Below are 24,836 nucleotides of genomic sequence, written 5' to 3'. Positions count from 1 at the left end.
GGACCAAAGTTGACTAAGTATGTAATATATTGGGGCTACTTAAGAACATAAGAAATAGGAGCAGGGGTAGGCCATACGGCCCCTCGAGCCTGCTCCGCAATTCAATCAGATCATGGCTGATCTTTGACCTCTACTCCTTTCCTGCCCAATCCCCATATCCCTTGATTCCCCTGGAGTCCAAAAATCTATCTATCTCAGACTTGAATATACTTAATGACTCAGCATCCACAGTCCTCTGGGGTAGAGAATTCCTAAGATTCACAACCCTCTGAGTGAAGAAATTCCTCCTCATCTCAGTCTTGAATGGCCGACCCCTTATCCTGCGACTATGCCCCCTAGTTCTAGACTCTCCAGCCAGGGGAAACAGTCTCTCAGCATTTACCATGTCAAGCCCCCTCAGAATCTTATGTTTCAATGAGATCACCTTTCAGAGAGTATAGGCCCACTCTACTCAACTCTACTTAAAGGTTTGCTTGTATGCCAGAATCTATCTAAGACTGAATTTGCCCAACACTATGTGTGAAACTAAATTTTTAAAGTTCCTCCATGAAGTTGAATGAGCCAATAGCATGATTGGTCTGCCATCGCTGTTATGGTGGGCTAACATATTAAGATATTTGAAGATACCACGTAGTTAGGAACGGGAGATTATCCTGTGTGTGAAATGAGTGAGTTTGAACAAGTCTTGACACAGAGATTATTGCATTCTGCTGACCAACAATGAGCTAGTAGGTCTCGAGCTGCTGCTGCTGCTTTAGGCAATGTTCCTTGTAAACTGCATAAAGTAACTTTCTCCCGCAATATTTTTTGTTCTTTCTCCTAACAGAGTCTTTAGCTAGGCCGAGGCGGACAGTTTTCACACGTGCAATGGAGGCTTGTGATCTACACTGGCAGGATAGTCATCTTCAGCGTATTATTAGCAGTGATTTTTATTCATCACCCTCTTACCAGAGAGAGGGCGAGAGCCTCCTTTTCAACTCTCATGGGCAGCCTCTGTGGTTAGGTAAAGTGTAAAATTTACTTTGCTTTTAAAGTCTTTTCCTTTCCCCACCTCTCCAAAAAAAAAAGGCTTATACTATTCCCTCTCTGAACTGTTTTAATATTTGTAGAACATGTTCCCACTGCCTGTGCCAGGGTGGATGCCCTACGTTCCCATGGTTATCCTAAGGAAGCTCTCCGATTAGCTGTTGCAATCATCAACACACTCCGTCTACAGCAGCAACGGCAGCTGGAAATCTATAAGCATCAGAAGAAAGGTGGGTCCTGTGAAAGAAGTAATGAACGGGTCACTTAAAGCACAAATTTCGAGTTTAAATAACTTGCCGTGTATGGGACAAAAAGCAAAAGAACTGGAATGCTGGAAATCTCAAAGTAAAACAGAAAATGCTGGAAGCTCTCAGCAGGTCAGACTGCATCTGTGGAAAGAACAGATGAGTTAAAGTTTTAGGTGTGGAGCCACATCCAAAATTATAAATCATCTGTGCTCTCCACAATTGCTGACTGACCTGGGTGTATCCAGCATTTTCTGTTTTTGTTTCTGTTATACAATATATGGGAATTGAGAGTTGAATGTGGAAAATCAGTCTACTAATGGAATTCACCAGCCTGAAGATTTAATTTAACTTCACGGTGACGACAGAGAGTCTGGGAAGTCCCCTTCATGTGTAGCTGTCGAGCCTTTTTTTGGCAGGGAGGGAGTTGTTGAGGAATTTTTCATTTTCACATTCAAAAACTAACTGTCCAACATTGAGTTTTCACTTTTTTTAATGTGTGCTCTTAATTGTGTTAAATGAAAATTAATCTTTAACTAAATAGTAACTTGCTGTAGACGGACCTTCTTAGGTGTTTAGTGATGGGGGAAGAGATATGGACAGTATTCTCCGCTCTGCCAGCCCTCGGCCCTACCCAGATAGATGCGGATCAAACTGCTCTTTGACCTCTTTGCTGCCTTCGATACTGCTAACCAGTCTGTTCTCCTGCACAATCAATCTTCATAGTACCATACTGTCATGCTTCCAGTCACTATATCTCTTCAAACACTTCTCCCACGATAGCTTCAAAATCGCTTAAAATGCACCCTAGTATTATATTAAATTTTCTATGTATGTTGCACACTCCTGATTTGGGCACCACCATTTCTGATACATGATCACGCCTGCAACTGCACAATTCTACCATTAAAAGGAGCGTCATAAGCTGCAGGTCCCCCAGCTATATCTACATTACCAATGAACTCCAAGGGAAACTTTCTTTTTCTTTACATTCCACGGGTAAAGCCATAGAAGATCAACTAGAATGCAATATTTTCAATCAGACCTTTTTAAAGATTGGATGGTTTGCAGATTTTAAAATGTTGATTTTTTTTTTCAATCATATGCTGGTTAAAAATAGATTTTAAATTCATAGTATCCCTTGAATATACTTAAAGGAGCAGAATGTCTTCTTTGAATCTTTAGGGTGGAAAGATCATGCACCTTCCAAAAGGTATTGTTTTAATGTACTTAAATGGATCTGACACAGTTCTAATCCAGTTGGTTTCTCTTCCTGGTCACCTGGAGTGACAAATGTGATAGTTAAGTCTGGCAATTGTATAGTGCACTGCCTAGGGAACAGACTCAGGCAGAAATGTACAACTACAGTTAGCTCAGATTTCAAATGTTGGAATAAAATTTTTTCCTAACCTTAAAAAAATTGCTTTCAAGCAAGAAAAGCATAAGAACAGCAATAATAGCAAAATTCGGTAATATCAGAAAAAAGTTAGCAAAGCAGTAGGAGAGCAGGCAATGAATGTGACAGCAAGGTGAGGGAAAACAATTATATAGTGTGTGCAGTACAATGGGAGTCAACTTAATACAAAAGCATAAAAAATACTGATTGGAGAACCATCTGAAGGGTCCAACAATTTCTCATAGTCAAGATGTCCAGATACTTCCTGTGAACATATACTAAATGTGGACCACACCAAGAGGAACTTGGCATGTTATAACCAGAGTTTATAGATAATCTTCTCATGTTGGGTATTTTTCCACTCATTTTGGACCTAGTGGACTGCAGAGGCAGTTCCAACTGCATAACATGAGTGAATACATATGTGCAATAAAGAGTAAAAGGTCAATAGGCATTTTTTTGTGCCTGGGAACACTTAGTCCCCTGCCAAAAAAAAGTTCATAAGTTGGAGTCACTTGAAGTATCTGATCATTCTTGAAGAGCCCTCTAGATGTGAATAGCTTTGGAAATAAGCCATTCAATCTTGTGTGGGGAGACAATTTGGGCTTGTCCCAGTTGAATTGTCCCTCATGATCACAGAAAGGAATTGATTGTGGTAAAGGACAGCTGCCCTTTTCCATTATCTCTGCTGAAGGAAGGTCCTAGTGGAAAATAAACTTTACGGAGAGAAATTAAAGGGGATGAAGAAGTCAATTGCAAAAAAATGTACTGTGTATGTATGTGTGTGTATATAGGACTTGACTTCAGTTAGAAAATATTATTGGTTTCTCCAAGAGAGTGTAAAGAATTTGTTTTAAAGCCAGCAGGAGCATACGATACATTATTGATCTTTGTCGCATTATTTCTTTTCAGAATTACTACACAGAGGAGTAACTACAATTACAAATTTAGAAGGGTGGGTGGGTCATCCTCTGGATCCAATTGGGTGCCTCTTCATCACACTGACTGAAGCTTGCCGACTAGAGGATGAGAGTTGTATGGACACAGCAGGTAAAAGGTCCTCTGCTCGTCTCGTGAACCTGTTCCAGTAGAATTATCTTCTTCAAGTTCTAGGTGTAACCACTAGATGGAGTGCCTATGTGGAAGCTGTTATTCCTTTGCTTTGGTAGATAGAGTTGGGTGACTGAGACGAGTTCTATAATTCTGACCTTGGGTGCCTTGTTTCCTTGAATCATGCGTGCTGCTGTCAGACTAGAGTCAAATTTTAACATGGTCCCGAAGATATCCATGGTCACTGTGCTTTCCTCATATCTGAAACTAAATATGTAGTGGAAAATTGTGCAAAAGGGAGGGAGAAGGAAGTGAGACAGACTAGTTTAGAATGGGGATATTTTTCGTTATTGAAATTCCCCATTACAGGGTGTTTTTGGATCTGAGTGCACTGCTAGCATATAGTCAAAGGTGAGTTTGATGTGTGTGGTCCCAAACCACTGGGTCCCATGTAGTCATCCCTGGACTTTGTTTTTTTATGTAATGTAAAGGAGACATTTTTTTGTTAAATTAGTGTGGAACTGGGCATTGGTATATCTGGGTGAGGAGAATAAGGGGTGTGCGACCTAGCCCGGGCGTAGCTGTGTGACATTGGAGCTGTAAAATTATATTAAAATCTGTACATTTTGACATACAAATGAGCAGTTTACAGCAATGTTTTTCAAATACTTTATCCCACTGTGTCTAATTTAATTTATAATTGCAGAAGTCAATGGAAATTGTGTTCCACTCATTAAAAGAAAACTCCTTTTTAATCCTGGATTTTGATGTAAGAAAATCTTCCACTGGGTATTAGAACCATAGAATCATACAGCACGGAAGGAGGCCATTCAGCCCTTCGTGCCTGTGCTGGCTCTTTGAAAGTGCCATCTAATTAGTCCCACTTCCCTGATCTTTCCCCATAGCCCTACAATTTTTTCCTTTTCCAGTATTTATCCAATTCCCTTTTGAAAGTTACTATTGAATCTGCTTCCACCACTCTTTCAGGCAGTGCAGTCCAGATCATTACAACTTGCTGCGTAAAAATATTTCTCCTCATCTCCCCCCTGGTTCTTTTGCCAATTATCTTAAATCTGTGTCCTCTGATTACCAACAATTGTGGGTCGGACACTGTCCCATTAATATGTTGTTGAACCACAAGGAAGTATATGGCAATGCTGGAAACTGCAAGTTTATTAGGATAATAGTGCATTAGTCTCAAGTCTTTTTACAGTCCAAAAAAAAACTGCAGGATATTTACGTCAGGGATTTTAAAGTATTCCAGAACTCATTTATGAAACAGATGTTGACATTTTGTGCAGCATTTCTTTAGACTAATGTCTATTTTACTCCCATTAGATTCTAGCAGTGATCTGAAGCCTGCTATCTACCAACATGTGGCTGTGTCTGGGTGCTTAGATAGCAACGAATCCTACCTTACCCTGGCAATGGAGGTAGCGCTGATGGGCATGGGTCAGCAAAGAGTAATGCCCGAGGGCCTCTACGCACAAGACAAGGTCTGCCGCAATGAGGAACAAATAATCTTCAAACTACAGGAGCTTGAGTTGGATGAAATGCTTGTACAAGTCCTACGTAAACAGTCTATTATCTTATTAGAAGGTAAACAAATTCTTCCGTAGCAATCAAAATCTTTTAAAGATGCAAAGGAATGATGACAGTTTCTCTAGGGAGACAAGTTAGAATGGATGGTGCAGTGGATTAGAACACTGCCCTTTCAGCCCTGGAAGTGGTAATATGGGCAGTAAGGTTGGATTCATACACTATAGTTTGACTTCATTACTTTCAAAGGTCAGGGAGAATTGGCACAAAGCTTTGCCTTCTTTATGGTCTTCAGGAGCTTGAGCAAATTCTATGGTAAATGCATGCACTACAGACAGGATGGCTGAGTTTAAGTTTTCTTGGTCCACACTTACACTGTTATTTAATTGATGACCTTAGACCTGATCTGGACTTGATGGTAACATTGGGAAAATACTCCATTCTGTAATATTTGGGAAATCATATTTTCATAAATCTTCTGCCACATTAAATTGTTGCAGGATATGCTATCAGCTACAGCAAGTGCACTTATTTCTGTTATGAAATTACTATAAGGAACAGATAAAGGCAACTCACAGATCAGTGGGAATTAATGCCTCCAATAAGAAAACATTTACGCTGTTAATTTTTCCCAATTGACTGTAGTAACTTTGGCGGATGATCTGTGGAAATCCTGAAGAAATGACGGAAATGCCATTAAGGCCATTTCTCCAGGGTTTCTGTGGATTTTCCACCAAAATTATGGGAGACTATTTGGGAGAATCCCTGTGGAAATTCAATCCCTTAATCTCATGGTGGAACAAACTGATTTACAAAAAAATTAGAATTAGAGCAGAGGGAAGCTGAAGTGTTTCCGTTTTTTTTTAAAAGTTGATGTTCGTTGACAAGTTTCACAAAGACAGCTCTTCAATTTCAGGATAAACTAGATTACATTGAAAAAATAATTAGCATAACATCTGCAGGGAACGAATATACAAAATTACTGAAGCCCGTACATAAAAATGTCACCTTGCATTTAAAACTATTTATGTAAAAATTCATCAGGACATTCCTCCTTCGACTGAGCTAATGACAATTCTCATCATTAACAGGAGGTCCTTTCAGTGGCCTGGGCGAAGTGATTCACCGGGAAAGCGTGCCAATGCACACTTTTGCAAAGTATCTTTTTTCAGCTTTACTGTCACACGATGCTGACCTTGCATACAAACTGGCATTACGAGCAATGAGGTTTGTAATTTCATTAAAATATTACATTTTGGTATTGGATGCAAACAATTTGTGATCCCACTGTGTGGATTATTGTGTGCTTTGATATTGCGATAAAGCACGTCAGCAGCTCCAGCCAATCTATGTACATGTATCTTGCGACTAAATGTAAAAGTACTAGATCGCCACGTTTTTTTAAGGTAACTAAAAGCAGATAGGGATGGGTGAATGGTGGTTGGTATCGTTATGGTGGCCACCACTGGCTTGACAATCCAGGACTTCTGATCTAAAAGTAATAAGATCTTAATATCGTCAAATTTAGTAATACTGTAACACCCTGCAAGGATATGAGTGTGCCATTGAGAGCAGTGGAATGGTGATAGGACATAAATTTGTCCTCTTTATCTCCCATACGGCAAGAGTCTGGACATTAGCTGTGTGTGGGGACGGGAAAAGGATAAAAGGGTGCAAACAGAGGCCCAGATCTTCTCTCACAGGAAGAGTGGCTAAACTTTGAGCATGAGACTACCGTCTGCCCCCAGAATAGCTCTTGCACATCTGCTAGGAGCTAGTTACATCCTCTTATAAAGGGAATGGTACAGAAAGAGACATAAGGATCCTGATATTACTCTCTCTAGCACCTGGGGAACATTCATTTCCTAAGCACTGGGAGAGTAGAGGGTAGTGACCTGTTATGTCGGGTCTGTGCCTTCTTTATTTATCTTGAGGCTTCCTTAAAGCCGTGGACCTGGGCTTGCCTACAAATGGACAAGGGCAAGCATCAGAGATGAATTGAGAGGGAGAGTTCCTGGCCCTCCCATCTCAGTTTCCTTCTGTGATAGAAAGGCACCCATTTTGTGGGGCAGGTGGAGAAGCTGGTGTTGGACCTTGTACCTGGGCGCCCTTAGCCATTCTTCATCACTACTATGAGGAATTGTGTGACAGGCTGGCAATAATTTTCATAAAAACAAAGCCAGTGCACCACATACACAAGATGCCTTTTTTCATCCTAAAATATCTTTAATGGGAAAAAGGATGACTTCACTTTGAGCTACAGCCAAAGGACATTGGGCTAAAGTCAGAACATACAGCGGTCTTGGTTAAAGCTTGATACGGTAACAGCTCCATGCCTAATTTTCTCCAGCAATCTGCTGTTACTTGGGGGAACCAACGTAAGTGCAAGGAAAAAGTGCCCTGTTTTTTTTTCCTTCTCAGTCCCTGTAGAACAGACACATTGGTTTATGTCTGTATAACACTTGTAACAATAGTTGATTTGTAACAGACTGCATTTAACCTTGTGGTCATAGTTGAAATATATTTTAGTTAATGTGTCCTTATACTTGTATAAATATAATTTTAAGAAATTGAATTTGCAAACCGTTAAACCGTGGATATGCTGCAGTTTAAACAGAACCAATCACTGTCAGACTAGAAACTGATTGATGCAACAAGATGTAGAGGAAAGTCAGTTTGTACATTTGGGCTATCGAATAGGGCTGTACATCACTAATATCTATTCTCTACCTTTCACCTCCGATATGTCACAGCCGTCCTTATTTTTGCAGATTACCTGTTCTGGAGTCAACAGCACATGCAGGCGATGTCTCACACCCTCACCACATTGTTTCAGTTGTACCCAGTCGATATCCCCGGTGGTTTACTCTAGGACACCTCGAGTCTCAGCAATGCGAGCTGGCCTCCACAATGTTAACAGCAGCCAAAGGTTAGTTTTGGCGCAGGCAAAAGGGAACATTTAATATCCACATTATTTACTGAACATGCTGTTCTGAAAAGTGATAAGATAAAGGGATGCATCCATGATTCCCCACTCAGTAAATCTCTGGTCTCAACCATGTCACTGTGGAGAAGGCACCCTGAGGAACCAAGAGGCTTTCCTAGAACAAAGCAGATGGAAGTTGCAACAATTTGCTCTCCCACACCTCCCAGAGATCGATTGTAGAGTGTGGTTGGATGGGAGCAAGTCACCTGCATACATTCTTAGTTAAGGAATGCTGTATGGTGCTGGGGGAGAAAAGAAAATAATATAATATATATTTTTGGGACTGGAGAGTCACTCATTGAAACGAAAGCCAATGCCTTGGGATTGAGCATAATTTGGGGGTGTATGATTCCACAAAAAAGTTTGGGAGCAATGTTGGGAGATCAGAACAGTAAGTTACATAAATCTCACAGTAGTAGCCATGAAGTATATTTATTTATACAGTGAGAGTGCTGAAAAATATCAGCATTTCCATGAAGCAAAACCAGTTAATATAATTGGGAATTTTTTTTCATTTTATAGCAGCGTGATGCACCCAAGGTGATCTATGTGACTTTTTTATGGTATATTGCTAAGATTCTTTATGGTCTAGTGAGATATACTGAATGACAGTTCATATTACACCATTGGTGTGATACTACTAATGGTGAAATACAGTTGTAATATGAACTGGCAATTGGTATAGTCAGTTTCAATGCTACTGGGAGTTACTGAGAATAAAATCCATCCAGTGCAGTTTAATTTTAGTTTTCTTGGTCACTGGCTCCAATGGATTGCAGTGATCATTTTATTGTGCTCATGATCAGAGTACAATTAACTCCTTTTATAATCAGTAACTTCTAGACAAAAGTACTCACAATTAATTCTGTTCAGGCAAGTTTGGTAATGAACAACAAATTGGCACTTAGTGACAACTTACGTCAGAAATAGCATTCTGCAAAATATGCTTTTCTTTGTGCCTGCATTTGACTTTTTGTATCAGTCTCAGCCACCTAACACTGTGAAGATGTGTAAGAGCAGGTTGTTCTTGGTGGTAGTGCATTCCGATGACATTGGAGACTCACAACATGGCTTCTGGAATAGAAGGTCATATCTTACCAAACTGGTTGAATTCTTCGAGGAGGTTACTCGGTTGATGGATGAGAGTAGCCCTGTAGACATTGATTTTGATTTTTGAAAAGCTGGGGTTGTTCCCCTTAGAGCAGAGACGGTTGCGAGGAGATTTGATAGAGTTATTCAAAATCATGAAGGATCTAGACAGAGTAGATCGAGAGAAACTGTTCCCATTGGCGGAGGGGGTCAAGAACCAGAGGACATAGATTTTTAAAGTGATTGGCAAAAGAACCAAAGGTGACATGAGGAAAAACGTTTTTACACAGAGAGTGATTAAGATCTGGAATGCACTGCCTGAGGGGGTGGTGGAGGCAGATTCAATTGTGGCTTTCAAAAGGGAATTGGATAAGTACTTAAAGGGAAAAAATTTGCAGGGCTACAGGAAAGGGCAGGGGAGTGGGACTAGCTGGAGTGCTCTTGCAGAGAGCTGGACTTGACGGGCCAAATGGCCTCCTTCTATGTTTTTTTTATTCGTTCGTGGGATGTGGGCGTCGCTGGCAAGGCCAGCATTTATTGTCCATCCCTAATTGCCCTTGAGAAGGTGGTGGTGAGCCGCCTTCTTGAACCGCTGCAGTCCGTGTGGTGAAGGTTCTCCCACAGTGCTGTTAGGAAGGGAGTTCCAGGATTTTGACCCAGCGACGTCTATGCTGTAACCATTCTATGATTCTAAGTGCCACACAATAGGTTATGTAAGATAGAGTCCTGTGGGGTTGGATAGGGAATTGGTTGCATGCTCGTAGACAGAGGGTTGTGATTAATGCTCGTGGATCTGTGTGGAGACCGGTTACTAGTGGAGTTCCACAAGGATCGGTTTTAGGACCACTACTCTTCATGATCTATATTAATGATCTGGATGAAAGCATTGGGTGTACTGTCAGGAAGTTTGTGGATGAAAGAAAGATTTGTGCCAGTGTAAGAACCCTAGATGAGAAAAAGAAATTACAGTTGGATCTAGATGTGATAGGGTAATGGACTTGCGTTTGACGGAAGACATTTAATATAGATAAATGTAGTGTTATGCATGTGAGTAGGACTAGTGCAAAAGATGTGTATACCATGCTGGGTTCTGAATTAAAGTGTGTTGAGCGGGAAAGAGACCTAGGTGTTATAATGCATGCATCTCTGAAAGTTCACAACCAGCACCGAAAGACTATAGCGAAAACAAATAGTATTGGATGTACTGCCTGGACAAGCCAATATAAAGACCTTGGTTAGGCCATATCTAAAATGCTGAGTCCAATTCTGGTCCTTTCACATGATGGGAGATGGAGGCCCTGGAAAAGGTTCAGAAGAGGGCCACTAGGTTAATAACTTGTTTGAAAACCCTTGAGTGAGCTGGGTATTTTTACTCTAGAAAAAAATAGATTTCAGGGTGATTTGATTGAAGTATTTAAAATGATGAAAAGATTAGACTGTGTCCACGTGGATAGATCATTTGAATTAGATAGGATAGGAAGAATGAGGGAATATGTGTATAAGTTGGATAAGCATGGTGCTGGGTTAGATGTTGCGATTTTTGATTCGCAAAAGGGTCATCAAGCATTGGAATAAGTTGCTGCCTCGAGCAGTAAGTGGAGATTCACTGCAAATATTCAAAAGAGAGATGGACAAGTTCCTGGAGGAGACTGATATCGCTGTGTACAAAACATAGGTGCAGTGTTGGGTGATGTACTTTGTGGTCACTGTTACATCCTGGAACTCAGGTTTGATCACCTTCGGGATCAAAGCCTTCTGGAATTTCCTAGAACTCTTTTCCCCTGAATAGGCCTAGGGTTTATTTTATCTGGGTTTTTTTTGCCTTTCTCAGGCAATTCCATGGCTGCTGGTGGGTGGAATGCTTTAATGTTCATGATGCTTAGTAGCAGCATGACTGAGTAGGACAGGCTCGATGGACCAGCTGATCTTTTTCTGTCCATCTTTTTCATATGTTCATACTTATGCACCGCAACTCGCCAAGGCTTCTTTGATAGCATCTCACAAACCCATGACCTCCACTACCTAGAAGGACAAGGGCAGCAGGTGCATGGGAACACCATCACCTCCAAGTTCCCCTCTAAGTCACACACCATCCTGACTTGGACATATATCGCCGTTCCTTCATCATCGCTGGGTCAAAATCCTAACAGAACAGTGGGAGAACCTTCACCTCATGGACTGCAGCAGTTCAAGAAGGCGGCTCACCACCACCTTCTCAAGGGCATCTGGGGATGGGCAATAAATGCTGGCCTTACTAGTGACACCCATATCCCAAGAATGAATTTTTAAAAACTTACACGGATTATGATTGTATGTGTGCATCAACGTCAAATGCAATTTGCAATCCGTGGGCTTTCCTTGGTTGATATCACCAGACCATAGCCACCTGGCTCTACCAATTGAGGATTTATTAAAATATATGTTCAGCAGTAATGCCATTTTAATTGTGTGTGAATTCAGCTCCCTTGCACTTTTGAACACAGTAAATCCTGCAAGCCAGTTTGTCTATACATGTCAGTAATACTCAGTGCAAACTCAATTATTTAAAACTAAAAAGATGTGAACATTAATCATTCTTTGTAACTGATTTTGGCAGGCTTGATGATTAAAATTCCCCCTTAACATTCAAAAGACTTAATTTATATTTTTCCTCCTCCCCACTTTCCTCAGAACCTCCTGCCTACATAGATAACATGCAAGTATCTGCCAATTCAAATCTGTAACCAACTCCTAGGAAGTGTACTTGAGGAGGTGGAATTGGCTTGCTCTCAGATCTAACTTTTCCCCTCCCTCCTAGTAATGAAGTGCCATGGTCAAGGTTGGGAGCTCACCATATGGAGAGATATAGCGTGATTTAACACACGTGTGTCCTAAAGCACCTTGGCACAGTACTGTTATCATCATAAAAGCAAAATACTGTGGATGCTGGAAATCTGAAATAAAAACAGAAAATGCTGGAAATACTCAGTAGGTCAAGCAGCATCTGTGGAGAGAGACAGAGTTAATGTCGTTGTCATTGACCTGAAACGTTAACACTGTTATCATGCTTCTTGTTCCCCTTTCTTTAAAGCTGCTCAGTAATCCAAGAGTAATTGTAAAGACCTGTTTCTCAGACTGGTGTGGGAACTCCATACTGTCAGCAGGGTCCAAATAACTTATTCCAACTGTTTACAGGAGATATGCTGAGGTTGCGGACTGTCCTGGAAGCTATTCGGAAGAACATTCACTCCTCCTCCCTCATATTCAAACTGGCCCAGGATGCATTTAAAATAGCTACACCAGCTGACAGTCCACCAGATATTACGCTTCTCAACGTGGCTCTGGAGCTTGGGTTGCAGGTAAGAAGCCTAGAGCAATAAAATCACCACTCCAGAGTAAACAAACCCAATCTAGGCCATGCTTTTGTGGGGGAAGAATAGAGGTCAGAGCAGACCTCTGTCCACAGGAAACAAGGAGGGAAAATCTGCCAGTCAGTTACAGTGAGGCATTGATAGAGACTTGGAATCAGATTGCTTGTCTTGACCCAACCTTCTGAAAAAGTTGGTGGAAAACTTGAAACAAGGAAAGTGTGAGTGGAATCTTAGCGAGGGCATGTTTTTGTAAAAAAAAACTTTAGTTGGGCACCATTATCTCTTTGCATCAAGAGTCCATATTGAATGGTCCACATGGATCAGTAATAATGAGAGAGACTTCGTTTGCTTCACTGGAAGTCTGTCTTTGAGTCTGATTTGTGGATTTCTATCTGGATAGTGGAATGGGAAGAGAATAAAGTTGCAACTTAGTCTGCAGAAGGGTCTAATGAAACCATTTTTTTTTTGCCAGCAGTGGAGGCATCTGTTAGTGAGCAATTCAGCAATTGTGTGGGAGCTATGTGAGACAACAGAGGGAAAGTTGAAAGGGAGGGTGGGGAAGTCATCCGTGGAGAAATTAAATTTTTGAGCTGGAACAGCAACCATATAAATTTCTCTCTAAATTCTGTAGAAGCATGAGGTATGTTCAGGATGGCTCCAAGAGAAAGCAACTCCAAAGTAAATAATAGATACAATTCCAATAAAGGAAAAATCCATACAATGAATAGTAGCCTAGTGGGCAGTAGGATGTGGCTTGGTGCCCATAATTCTCTAAATGATGATTTTGTTTTTTCTGATGTTGGCCATATTCTTGTGGGGAGAAGAAAGGTAGTGAGGGTATAGCAAATGCTTCCCATTGGGAACTTCTGATGTAAGTCATCTCAATGCCACTCCATAATGAGAGATTCCACTGTCAAAATAACATTTGGTAGAGGACCAGAAACAGTTTGTTTGGAGTATCTCAGGTAATGGTGACTAAGTAAATTGATGGTGTCAGCCATGGCTTTGAGTCAGAAGGTCGTGGGTTCAAGCCCCACTCCAGGACTTGAGCACATAATCTAGGCTGATACTCCAATGCAGTACTGAGGGAGGTGCAGTCTTTCGGATGAGACATTAAACCGAGACACCCATCAGATAGATGTAAAAGATTGGAGTCTGTCTCCCTCCTTTAATCTGCTGCCAGTTTATCATTCTTGGGCATTTATGCACTTGGATGTCACTGGATTTATTTTGAAGTTCATGGGAGCCCTCCTAAGAAACTCCGATGCCGGTCAATCAGAACTAAGCCTGAGCTAAATAAAACAAGGAAACTGTACATAGAATATTTATCCTCCAATGAAGGGTATAAAACCCTTTTCTAGGTCCCTCTGTGTCATGCACATCTCACAGTTGAAAAGAAGGTTGGGTGGTTTGTTCCCAGACCACTGCCAAAATTGTTTTGCCCATCTGTTCCCCTATCCTCCACCCTCCCCTCCCCCACAACGAGTGTGGCACAGATTGGTAACTAAATGGAGTCAGGGACCAAACCGTCAACCACCCCTTCAGTGGCTCTGTAGATTGGTCCTTCAATATGCACCACACCACTAAAAAATATGATTATCTTGATGTGTCTGTTCAGAAATATGAACATGTTACAAAAATTAGAATTAGACTAATTTTTTCCCTTCAAAGAATAAAAGCATGGATTGAGTTCAGCTGTGATGTGTCACCCAGTTGAAACAACCTTCCAACACTCATTCGCTAGTTTCACATGTAGAATGGCTCCTTGGGTGAGGCACCAAAGGACCACAAACACCCAAAGAACTGTGTCTTGGCAGCTTCAGCAGAGGAAGGGGGGAATTGAAGGTGAGGGAATAACAAAAATCTGAAAATGTAAGCACTTTCTGTAATACAAAAATTATCGTGTTATGAAAAAGTAGACCTCAGTATAACTTTATTTGTATGATATCTGTGTTATATAAACCATAAAATTCAACGTCCATTTTCGTCACATGTACCAATGAAATAGCACATTCGTGTCCTTCCCATCATGGAGAACGTGGGTACAGAAACATTCTGCTGTTCCCCACATAATTGGAGCAGGCTGTGAGCGATAAGTTGTGTTTTTTTCACCTCATTTCTCCAGTGACAGAAAATCGGAGGGAAGGTTAGACTGTGTAATTTCTAGTGCCATACCAGAGTGTTGCAGGTGTGATGCATGTTGTTGCCTATAATCTTGTGCTGAGAATGATGCTTGGGATTGGGGGCGGTGGGGGAGAGACCTGATGGAAGGGGAAATGATCTAATTCATCTGGTTTTCACGCAGGTGATGCGGATGACCTTGTCGACCCTGAATTGGAGGCGCAGGGAAATGGTGCGCTGGCTGGTGACCTGTGCTACAGAAGTTGGTATGCAACTATTATTATTACAGTAAACCTTTCAGAACTTGTATCAAAATACTTTAGCAAATCGTAATTCACTATTTAATTTTATCTCGAGCAATACAGATTTCTAAAGAAATGCAAGAAATTGCAACACGTTTATCTAATTCTGCTTGATTTTTAATTGTATAAAGTTGCTAATCAATTCATGCTAATTATTTTTGGTTGTTTACATATTACTGTCTGTCCACAAGAGAAACATTCCCAGCTGAAATTATTTGACTGCCGAAGTGCCCCATGTTAGTATCTCTATATCTCTCTTATTAATTCAGTTTCATTACTCCAGCTGAGGTTCAGAAGCTCCACCAAGCCAAAGTTCCCCCCTTCATCCACTATCAATCAATATTGCCAACTTTCACCATTTAAGCAATAATAATATTTATAAAAGATATGTAAAATACTGAAGTTGATAGAACCCTCTTGCTGGTACCAAGAATTTATATCAGGAGCCAGTGTTATTATTTTTGTGCTGCTAGTCCATTATTTATTCTGATACCAAAACGTTATAAAATGTTTATCCCACTATTCTAATTGTTACGAACAAAGAAATTGGTACACTTATAGAGGGCTCTGTCATCCCATGCATGTTTTATTATTTGAAACAGATTGTTACCAACAATCTGAGTAGAACTACCTCCCCGTTCCTTCATCCGCTCGCTGTAGCGTAAAGTTTTGCTGCAGCAACGTTATAGTTCTTCTCTAAATATTGTTTTGTGATCTACTTATGGGAAGGAAGAGAGAGTTCCACAAAATGAAGTTAACCCCCAGACAATCTCTATCCAGCAGTTCTAAAGCAAAACAGAATAACAAGGGACAACTGAGAAAGCCTAATATATGTTCAATAAATATTAATAAAATTATGAAACAGTTTGGCTGTAACCAGCCAATGTCTTTACATCATTCAACTATAGTCACTCCGTCCTCTGGTCATGTGTTTCTCTTGTCGGTCTTTTAAGACAGGAACCTGTTAAGTGGCTTCCGATGAATCTAGTTAGACAAAGGAAAAAAATCAGACTTGCCTGTACATTCTGAAAAAGCCTCTAAATAAATGTGGAACAGCTCACTTACACGTTGTCCTCTTTTCCCTCTGCTTCCCTTTCCTTGTAGGTGTGCGAGCTTTGGTCAGCATCCTGCAGAGCTGGTATACCCTCTTCACTCCAACTGAAGCAACGAGCATTGTGGCAGCCACTGTCACATCACACAACACAATTCTTCGGCTGAACTTGGACTATACGCAACGGGAGGAATTGGCGAGTTGTGCCCGGACCCTTGCTCTTCAATGTGCCATGAAGGACCCCCAGAACTGTGCACTGTCTGCGTTAACTCTGTGCGAGAAAGACCATATTGCCTTTGAGACGGCCTACCAAATTGTTATTGATGCAGCTTCTACGGGTATGACCTATTCCCAGTTGTTTACCATAGCTCGGTATATGGAGCATAGAGGGTACCCGTTGCGGGCCTTCAAACTTGCAAGTCTCGCCATGACCCACCTCAATTTGGCCTACAACCAGGACACCCACCCTGCTATCAATGACGTTCTTTGGGCATGTGCATTGAGCCACTCTTTGGGAAAAAATGAACTAGCTGCCATTATCCCTCTGGTTGTTAAGAGCGTACAATGTGCCACGGTGTTATCAGACATTCTGCGCAGGTGCACAATGACGGCCCCTGGACTGGCAGGTATTCCTGGCCGACGAAATTCTGGTAAACTGATGTCGACTGACAAAGCCCCGCTCCGCCAGCTGCTGGATGCCACAATTGGTGCTTACATCAACACCACCCACTCTCGATTAACGCACATCAGCCCTCGCCATTACGGGGAGTTTATTGAATTTCTTAGCAAAGCCAGAGAGACGTTTCTGATGGCACAAGATGGACATATACAATTTGCTCAGTTCATAGATAACCTCAAACAGATTTATAAGGGAAAGAAAAAACTAATGATGCTTGTCCGAGAACGCTTCGGCTGATGCACTATTTATAAACTTTTATTGTTTCCTATTTTTTGTTCAACTGTGATCTTGTCTCATAGGAGTGGTACTCGGTGTCTTGGCACAAGCAGTGGAGCCAGTCAGCATTTATTTGAGCATTAACCAATATATACATCGTTCAATAATTTCAGTAGCCACAAAAATAATTGTTCTGGCACATAAAACTCAAGGATTATGGAAAACAAAGTTATACAAAGTCTCTTACACTTTACAAGTGTACCCATTATACCAAATCCTATCTCACAAGGCAAATACCTCTATCGAACTCTCTATCTCTCACTTGTTCTCTCGCTCTCTCTCTTACTATCTCTCTGTCTTGCTGTCTCCCATAGTCAGCTTTAATCTCCATGAGTTGCCAGGTTTTAAAGCAAAAGAAAGAGTACAATTTTTTAAAAAGAAATGTACAAGCAAAGCAACACTAAACCTCGCGCACCACCAAAACAGTTTAGTGAGATGGCTTACTCACACGTGACCATACGCCGTGTGTTTTTGTGTGTGTGAAGGTACTTAAAGAAGAGACCATTCTCAGGGATGCTAAAACAAAAGTAGCAAAAGCATTTATGAAAACTGTAAATATTATATTATATGTGTCAATTATTGAAAGAATTGTAAAGTATATTAATTTATAATTAATATTCTATGTCATTAATGGGATACTTGAAATTCACTGTGGGCTGGAAATGTTTTAACAGGAGGGAGACTGCAGAGCACATTTCTCAGGTTACCCCCCCATGCATTGTGTGTATGTATGCGAACGAGTGAAGGAGATGGCATCTCTATGCAGAGCTACTTACGTACTGTCCCCTGGGTCTGAAGTGGTTCCCAAGGGTGAATTGGGGGTAATTTTCTTTTTTAATAAGTTTTATTTTTAAGAGTTGACGGTCAGGTGGGGAAGGGAGGATGAATTTGGTCTTGGTACGTTATGAAAGTACACACAGGTATTAACCTGCCCTCTTGTACCTCTGCCGGGACAGTATTCTGTGGTTCAAACAAAAGATTATTTAAAAATAAAAAGTCGCGGGTGTCTGTGAAGTGAATGAGCTGGTAGCACTCAGCTTCCTCCATTAGATCTTGCGTGCGCAACCTCTTGTCATTAAATAAATCATATTTCTTCACAACACCTCCACCATGTTCTAATACCACAGATAAATAATAATTAAAAAGAAAAGTTATTAAAAAAAAGTGTTTCAACTTAAAAAGTTGTTGCCTTTCCAATGTCATTCATTCAAGAAAGAAAGTGTTTTAATTTTTTTCTTCTCTGTTACGTTCCTGCGTCCAATGTTTTTCTTTTTACAGATAGCTGCTTCCTGTGAACGGTTTGAAAAAAAATGTAAATCTTGTTGGTCCGGTTGCATTGCAAAAAAAAAACTTTTTTTGAATGTCTTTGTGTTAACTGTACCAGTGTCAGTTTGTCATAGTTTTAGGGGAAAAAATGCGCTGATAGAGAACGTTGACTAGATGTACCTACTGTTGAGATATGAAAAAAAGTGTTTAGTAAATGTCGCCTCTCTCTGCGCTACTGAAAGCTTAATTCAGTATTCGTTGCCACAAAAGTATCTACTTTCATCAACGATTCATTTTTTGTGTAACCTCTTGATCTGATGTTTAAAAAGACAAAAAAATACAAAATTTAATACTATTTATGTAATGCTACTACCATTTTATATAACTGTGTCAAAATTTCAGTGCTTTTTTTAATGAATAAAGTGTGGAACACAACTACAGTTCTAACCTTTCTCAGTGTGTTTGTCTGGGGCTTATTTAACTGCACAGTAACAGTTCTGACATTTTATTTCCCCTGCCCCCTGAGCCCAGCTGTTTTGTATGTAAAAGATGTGACCAGGGGAGATGACTCAACTGACCTAACATCAAAATGAAATGTTCTGGCCAGCACTCTCACTGCCAAGAGGCAACTTTGTGACCTATGTCATCTATGTTGACTGAACATGCAGATTCCTCACCTGGTTCTTATGCATGCACAAGAGCTCCTTTAGAACTAGTGTGGGAATATTTCAACACACAAACTATATACACTCACATTTTTAATAATTATGTCATCTGAAACTGCAGTCGGAATGACTCTCCCTCCCTAACTCTTCATTTATAAAGACTGAATTCACATACAGGTGTGATTGGAACAGGTAGTATCCCAAGTAACTTTCTTTTTCTGAAAAGTAAAGTTTAGACTGGGATTGTCTTTTTATATAAAATCCAGGGACAAGACAAAGAGCCCAGTTATAATTTTGCTACAAAAACCGTTTGCCCTCTGATGTTTTATTTGCACCCTAACACATCTTACCTCTAGAAAAACAAACTTGCCTTTCATGGTGCAAGGTCTCTATTTGTGCTATGCTTAAGCTAAATCATAAAAATTGGATTAGACAAAATTTTTACTAATTGTCAAAATATAGCAACCTACAAAGTATGTTCCCAGTGTACATGAGTAAATTTCTCTGAGTTGATACAGATAGCTGTAGCCCCTCATCTTTTGCACTTTCTAAAAATAATTTTGAAACAGGCTGGTGATTGAATTCTTTCAGCTTTTCAGGCAAGTTTACATTTAAAATATTAACAACTCTTTCTATTATGAACTGCTCCATTTTACATCAGACAGACAGCACCTGTAATTAATAGCACCTGTGATTTCTTGTGTTGACCTCTAGGAAGAAAAACAAAGATTGTTCCTCCAGAATGGATTTCTTTAACTCAGTAGAAATGTTGAAGAGGATTTCAGGTTGATTTCCCAGACGATATAAAACTAGCCAGAAGATGAATTAGAATTACAGGGTTCCACATGATTGGACGCTGTCAATGACAACCACTGCAAGCCTTTCCCTCTTCATTTCTTCAAATTCAGTTCAAAAACTGAGAGAAGGCAAACCATTTTTGAGGCTTAAAGGTATTTTTTGTATAAAAACTTGGAGACTGCATGAACAAATGAACTTTTGAGCATGTTATGAGATCACTTGTTAGCATATGGCAAAGGCAGGGACCTATAGGCAGAAGCAGACATAGACAATGGGGAAAATGGTGGGGTGGTATCTGATGGTTCAAAAGAAAGCTACAGATGGGTCAGGGGAAGAGCCTGAGCAGTGGGAACAAAGTGACTGCATCTGATGGAGCCAAGTGAACTTCGGGTCCCATTCTCCTGAATGCCAGACCATGCCCTTTAGAACTGGTCCTGCAATGTTCCCAAAGCCACCTCCCAAATCCACTAATACATTCTTCCTCAGGAGTTTCCCCCACTCCCAGGTCCAGGATTCCTCCCAGTGCTCATAAACCCATTGGACTTTGCTCCCAGTTTTCCCTGATGCCCCAAACCATGAACTATCTGACCCAGTGCTCCCAGAATTCCCCTGCAGTGCTTCTAGACCTTGGGGGCTCCTACCCAGACCTGGGGACCCTCCTCAAAGTATTGCGAGACCCTGGCACCTCACCCCAATACTGCCAGATATCAGGCCCCTTCCAGAGCTCCCAGATATCAGGGCCACCCCAACCCTGATGAATCAGAGTCCCTAATGATACTATCTGGCATAACACTCCTGTTCTTATAACACCTCTGACACATCATAAGCAACACCATAGCATATTTTATATAATATATATGTTATGTGTGTATGTATAGATAGATGTTTGTGTGTATAGATAGATGTTTGCAATGTAGATAGATGTATGTATGAGTATGTATAGATAGATGTATGTATAGATGGGGGTGTGTGTGTAGACAGACGGATGGGGGGGTGTGTGTGTGGATAGACGGATGGGGGGGGGGGGTGGTGTGTGTGGACAGACGGATGGGGGGGGTGTGTGTGTAGATAGACGGATGGGGGGGGTGTGTGTAGATAGACGGATGGGGGGGTGTGTGTGTAGATAGACGGATGGGGGGGGTGTGTGTAGATAGACGGATGGGGGGGGTGTGTGTAGATAGACGGATGGGGGGGGTGTGTGTAGATAGACGGATGGGGGGGGTGTGTGTAGATAGACGGATGGGGGGGGGTGTGTATAGATAGACGGATGGGGGGGTGTGTGTAGATAGACGGATGTGGGGGTGTGTAGATAGACGGATGGGGGGGGTGTGTGTAGATAGACGGATGGGGGGGGGTGTGTGTAGATAGACGGATGGGGGGGGGTGTGTATAGATAGACGGATGGGGGGGGTGTGTGTAGATAGACGGATGTGGGGGTGTGTAGATAGACGGATGGGGGGGGGTGTGTAGATAGACAGATGTGGGGGGGGTGTCGATAGACGGATGGGGGGGGGGTGTGTGTAGATAGACGGATGGGGGGGTGCGTGTGTAGATAGACGGATGGGGGGGTGCGTGTGTAGATAGACAGATGGGGGGGGGGGGTGTAGATAGACGGATGTGGGGGGGGTGTCGATAGACGGATGGGGGGGGGGGTGTGTAGATAGACGGATGGGGGGGTGCGTGTGTAGATAGACAGATGGGGGGGGGGGTGTAGATAGACGGATGTGGGGGGGGTGTCGATAGACGGATGGGGGGGTGTGTGTGTAGATAGACAGATGTGGGGGTGTGTAGATAGACGGATGTGGGGGGGATGTCGATAGACGGATGGGGGGGGTGTGTAGATAGACGGATGGGGGGGGGGTGTGTAGATAGACGGATGGGGGGGGTGTGTAGATGGGGGGGGGGTGTGTAGATAGACGGATGGGGGGGGTGTGTAGATAGACGGATGGGGGGGGGGGTGTAGATAGACGGATGGGGGGGGTGTGTAGATAGACGGATGGGGGGGGGGTGTGTAGATAGACGGATGGGGGGGGTGTGTAGACAGACGGATGGGGGGGGGGGTGTGTAGATAGACGGATGGGGGGGGGGTGTAGATAGACGGATGGGGGGGGGGTGTGTAGATAGACGGATGGGGGGGTGTGTAGATAGACGGATGGGGGGGTGTGTAGATGGGGGGGGGGGTGTGTAGATAGACGGATGGGGGGGTGTGTAGATGGGGGGGGGGGTGTGTAGATAGACGGATGGGGGGGTGTGTAGATAGACGGATGGGGGGGTGTGTAGATGGGGGGGGGGTGTGTAGATAGACGGATGGGGGGGTGTGTAGATAGACGGATGGGGGGGTGTGTAGATGGGGGGGGGTGTGTAGATAGACAGATGGGGGGGGGGGTGTAGATAGACGGATGTGGGGGGGGTGTCGATAGACGGATGGGGGGGGGGTGTCGATAGACGGATGGGGGGGTGTGTGTAGATAGACGGATGGGGGGGGGGTGTCGATAGACGGATGTGGGGGGGGTGTCGATAGACGGATGGGGGGGGGGTGTCGATAGACGGATGGGGGGTGTGTGTAGATAGACGGATGGGGGGGTGTGTGTGTAGATAGACAGATGGGGGGGGGGGTGTAGATAGACGGATGTGGGGGGGGTGTCGATAGACGGATGGGGGGGGTGTGTCGATAGACGGATGTGGGGGGGGTGTGTAGATAGACGGATGGGGGGGGTGTGTAGATGGGGGGGGGGTGTGTAGATAGACGGATGGGGGGGGTGTGTAGATAGACGGATGGGGGGGGGGTGTCGATAGACGGATGGGGGGGGGGTGTGTGTAGATAGACGGATGGGGGGGTGCGTGTGTAGATAGACAGATGGGGGGGGGGGTGTCGATAGACGGATGTGGGGGGGGTGTCGATAGACGGATGTGGGGGGGGTGTCGATAGACGGATGGGGGGGTGTGTGTAGATAGACGGATGGGGGGGGGGTGTCGATAGACGGATGGGGGGTGTGTGTAGATAGACGGATGGGGGGGGGGGTGTAGATAGACGGATGTGGGGGGGGTGTCGATAGACGGATGGGGGGGGTGTGTCGATAGACGGATGTGGGGGGGGTGTGTAGATAGACGGATGGGGGGGGTGTGTAGATGGGGGGGGGGTGTGTAGATAGACGGATGGGGGGGGTGTGTAGATAGACGGATGGGGGGGGTGTGTAGATAGACGGATGGGGGGGGGGGTGTAGATAGACGGATGGGGGGGGTGTGTGGATAGACGGATGGGGGGGGGGTGTGTAGATAGACGGATGGGGGGGGTGTGTAGACAGACGGATGGGGGGGGGGGTGTGTAGATAGACGGATGGGGGGGGGTGTAGATAGACGGATGGGGGGGTGTGTAGATAGACGGATGGGGGGGTGTGTAGATGGGGGGGGGGTGTGTAGATAGACGGATGGGGGGGTGTGTAGATGGGGGGGGGTGTGTAGATAGACGGATGGGGGGGGTGTGTAGATAGACGGATGGGGGGGGGGTGTAGATAGACGGATGTGGTGGGGGTGTGTAGATAGACGGATGGGGGGGGGTGTGTGTCGATGGGTATAGGGGCGTGTGTGTGTGTGGATGGGTATAGGGGCGTGTGTGTGGATGGGTATAGGGGCGTGTGTGTGTGGATGGGTATAGGGGCGTGTGTGTGGATGGGTATAGGGGCGTGTGTGTGGATGGGTATAGGGGCGTGTGTGTGGATGGGTATAGGGGCGTGTGCGTGGATGGGTATGGGGGCGTGTGTGTGGATGGGTATAGGGGCGTGTGTGTGGATGGGTATAGGGGCGTGTGTGTGGATGGGTATAGGGGCGTGTGCGTGGATGGGTATAGGGGCGTGTGCGTGGATGGGTATGGGGGTGTGTGCGTGGATGGGTATAGGGGCGTGTGTGTGGATGGGTATAGGGGCGTGTGTGTGGATGGGTATAGGGGCGTGTGTGTGGATGGGTATAGGGGCGTGTGTGTGGATGGGTATGGGGGCGTGTGCGTGGATGGGTATGGGGGCGTGTGTGTGGATGGGTATGGGGGCGTGTGCGTGGATGGGTATAGGGGCGTGTGCGTGGATGGGTATGGGGGCGTGTGCGTGGATGGGTATAGGGGCGTGTGTGTGGATGGGTATAGGGGCGTGTGTGTGGATGGGTATGGGGGCGTGTGCGTGGATGGGTATGGGGGCGTGTGTGTGGATGGGTATAGGGGCGTGTGCGTGGATGGGTATAGGGGCGTGTGTGTGGATGGGTATAGGGGCGTGTGTGTGGATGGGTATAGGGGCGTGTGCGTGGATGGGTATAGGGGCGTGTGTGTGTGTGTGTGGATGGGTATAGGGGCGTGTGTGTGGATGGGTATAGGGGCGTGTGTGTGGATGGGTATAGGGGCGTGTGTGTGTGGATGGGTATAGGGGCGTGTGTGTGGATGGGTATAGGGGCGTGTGCGTGTGTGTGTGGATGGGTATAGGGGCGTGTGTGTGGATGGGTATAGGGGCGTGTGTGTGGATGGGTATAGGGGCGTGTGTGTGTGTGGATGGGTATAGGGGCGTGTGTGTGGATGGGTATAGGGGCGTGTGTGTGGATGGGTATGGGGGCGTGTGTGCGTGGATGGGTATAGGGGCGTGTGCGTGTGTGTGTGGATGGGTATAGGGGCGTGTGTGTGGATGGGTATAGGGGCGTGTGCGTGTGTGTGTGGATGGGTATAGGGGCGTGTGTGTGGATGGGTATGGGGGCGTGTGTGTGGATGGGTATAGGGGCGTGTGTGCGTGAATGGGTATGGGGGCGTGTGTGTGGATGGGTATAGGGGCGTGTGCGTGGATGGGTATAGAGGCGTGTGCGTGTGTGTGTGGATGGGTATAGGGGCGTGTGTGTGGATGGGTATAGGGGCGTGTGCGTGGATGGGTATAGGGGCGTGTGCGTGTGTGTGTGGATGGGTATAGGGGCGTGTGTGTGGATGGGTATAGGGGCGTGTGCGTGTGTGTGTGGATGGGTATAGGGGCG

At 44.0% G+C, this 24,836-nt stretch overlaps 1 protein-coding gene across 1 annotated transcript in view; it reads left to right on the top strand.

The window, feature by feature from the left end:
* The window catches only part of zswim5 (zinc finger, SWIM-type containing 5), a 214,829-nt gene extending 196,029 nt beyond the window's left edge, over positions 1 to 18,800 (top strand). The window contains exons 6-14 of the mRNA XM_067990098.1: positions 827 to 1,003; positions 1,110 to 1,256; positions 3,580 to 3,717; positions 5,056 to 5,316; positions 6,348 to 6,483; positions 8,028 to 8,185; positions 12,506 to 12,669; positions 14,987 to 15,068; positions 16,209 to 18,800. Coding sequence (XP_067846199.1) covers positions 827 to 1,003; positions 1,110 to 1,256; positions 3,580 to 3,717; positions 5,056 to 5,316; positions 6,348 to 6,483; positions 8,028 to 8,185; positions 12,506 to 12,669; positions 14,987 to 15,068; positions 16,209 to 17,071 — 2,126 coding nt within the window. The 3' untranslated portion in view covers positions 17,072 to 18,800. The remainder of the gene's footprint in view (positions 1 to 826; positions 1,004 to 1,109; positions 1,257 to 3,579; positions 3,718 to 5,055; positions 5,317 to 6,347; positions 6,484 to 8,027; positions 8,186 to 12,505; positions 12,670 to 14,986; positions 15,069 to 16,208) is intronic.
* The last annotated feature ends 6,036 nt before the right edge of the window (positions 18,801 to 24,836 follow it).

This window comes from Heptranchias perlo, chromosome 9, assembly GCF_035084215.1.
Source record: "Heptranchias perlo isolate sHepPer1 chromosome 9, sHepPer1.hap1, whole genome shotgun sequence".
NCBI lineage: Eukaryota > Metazoa > Chordata > Chondrichthyes > Hexanchiformes > Hexanchidae > Heptranchias > Heptranchias perlo.
The sequence above is the reverse complement of the archived record's forward strand: the minus strand, read 5'-3'. Positions and strand labels throughout refer to the sequence as shown.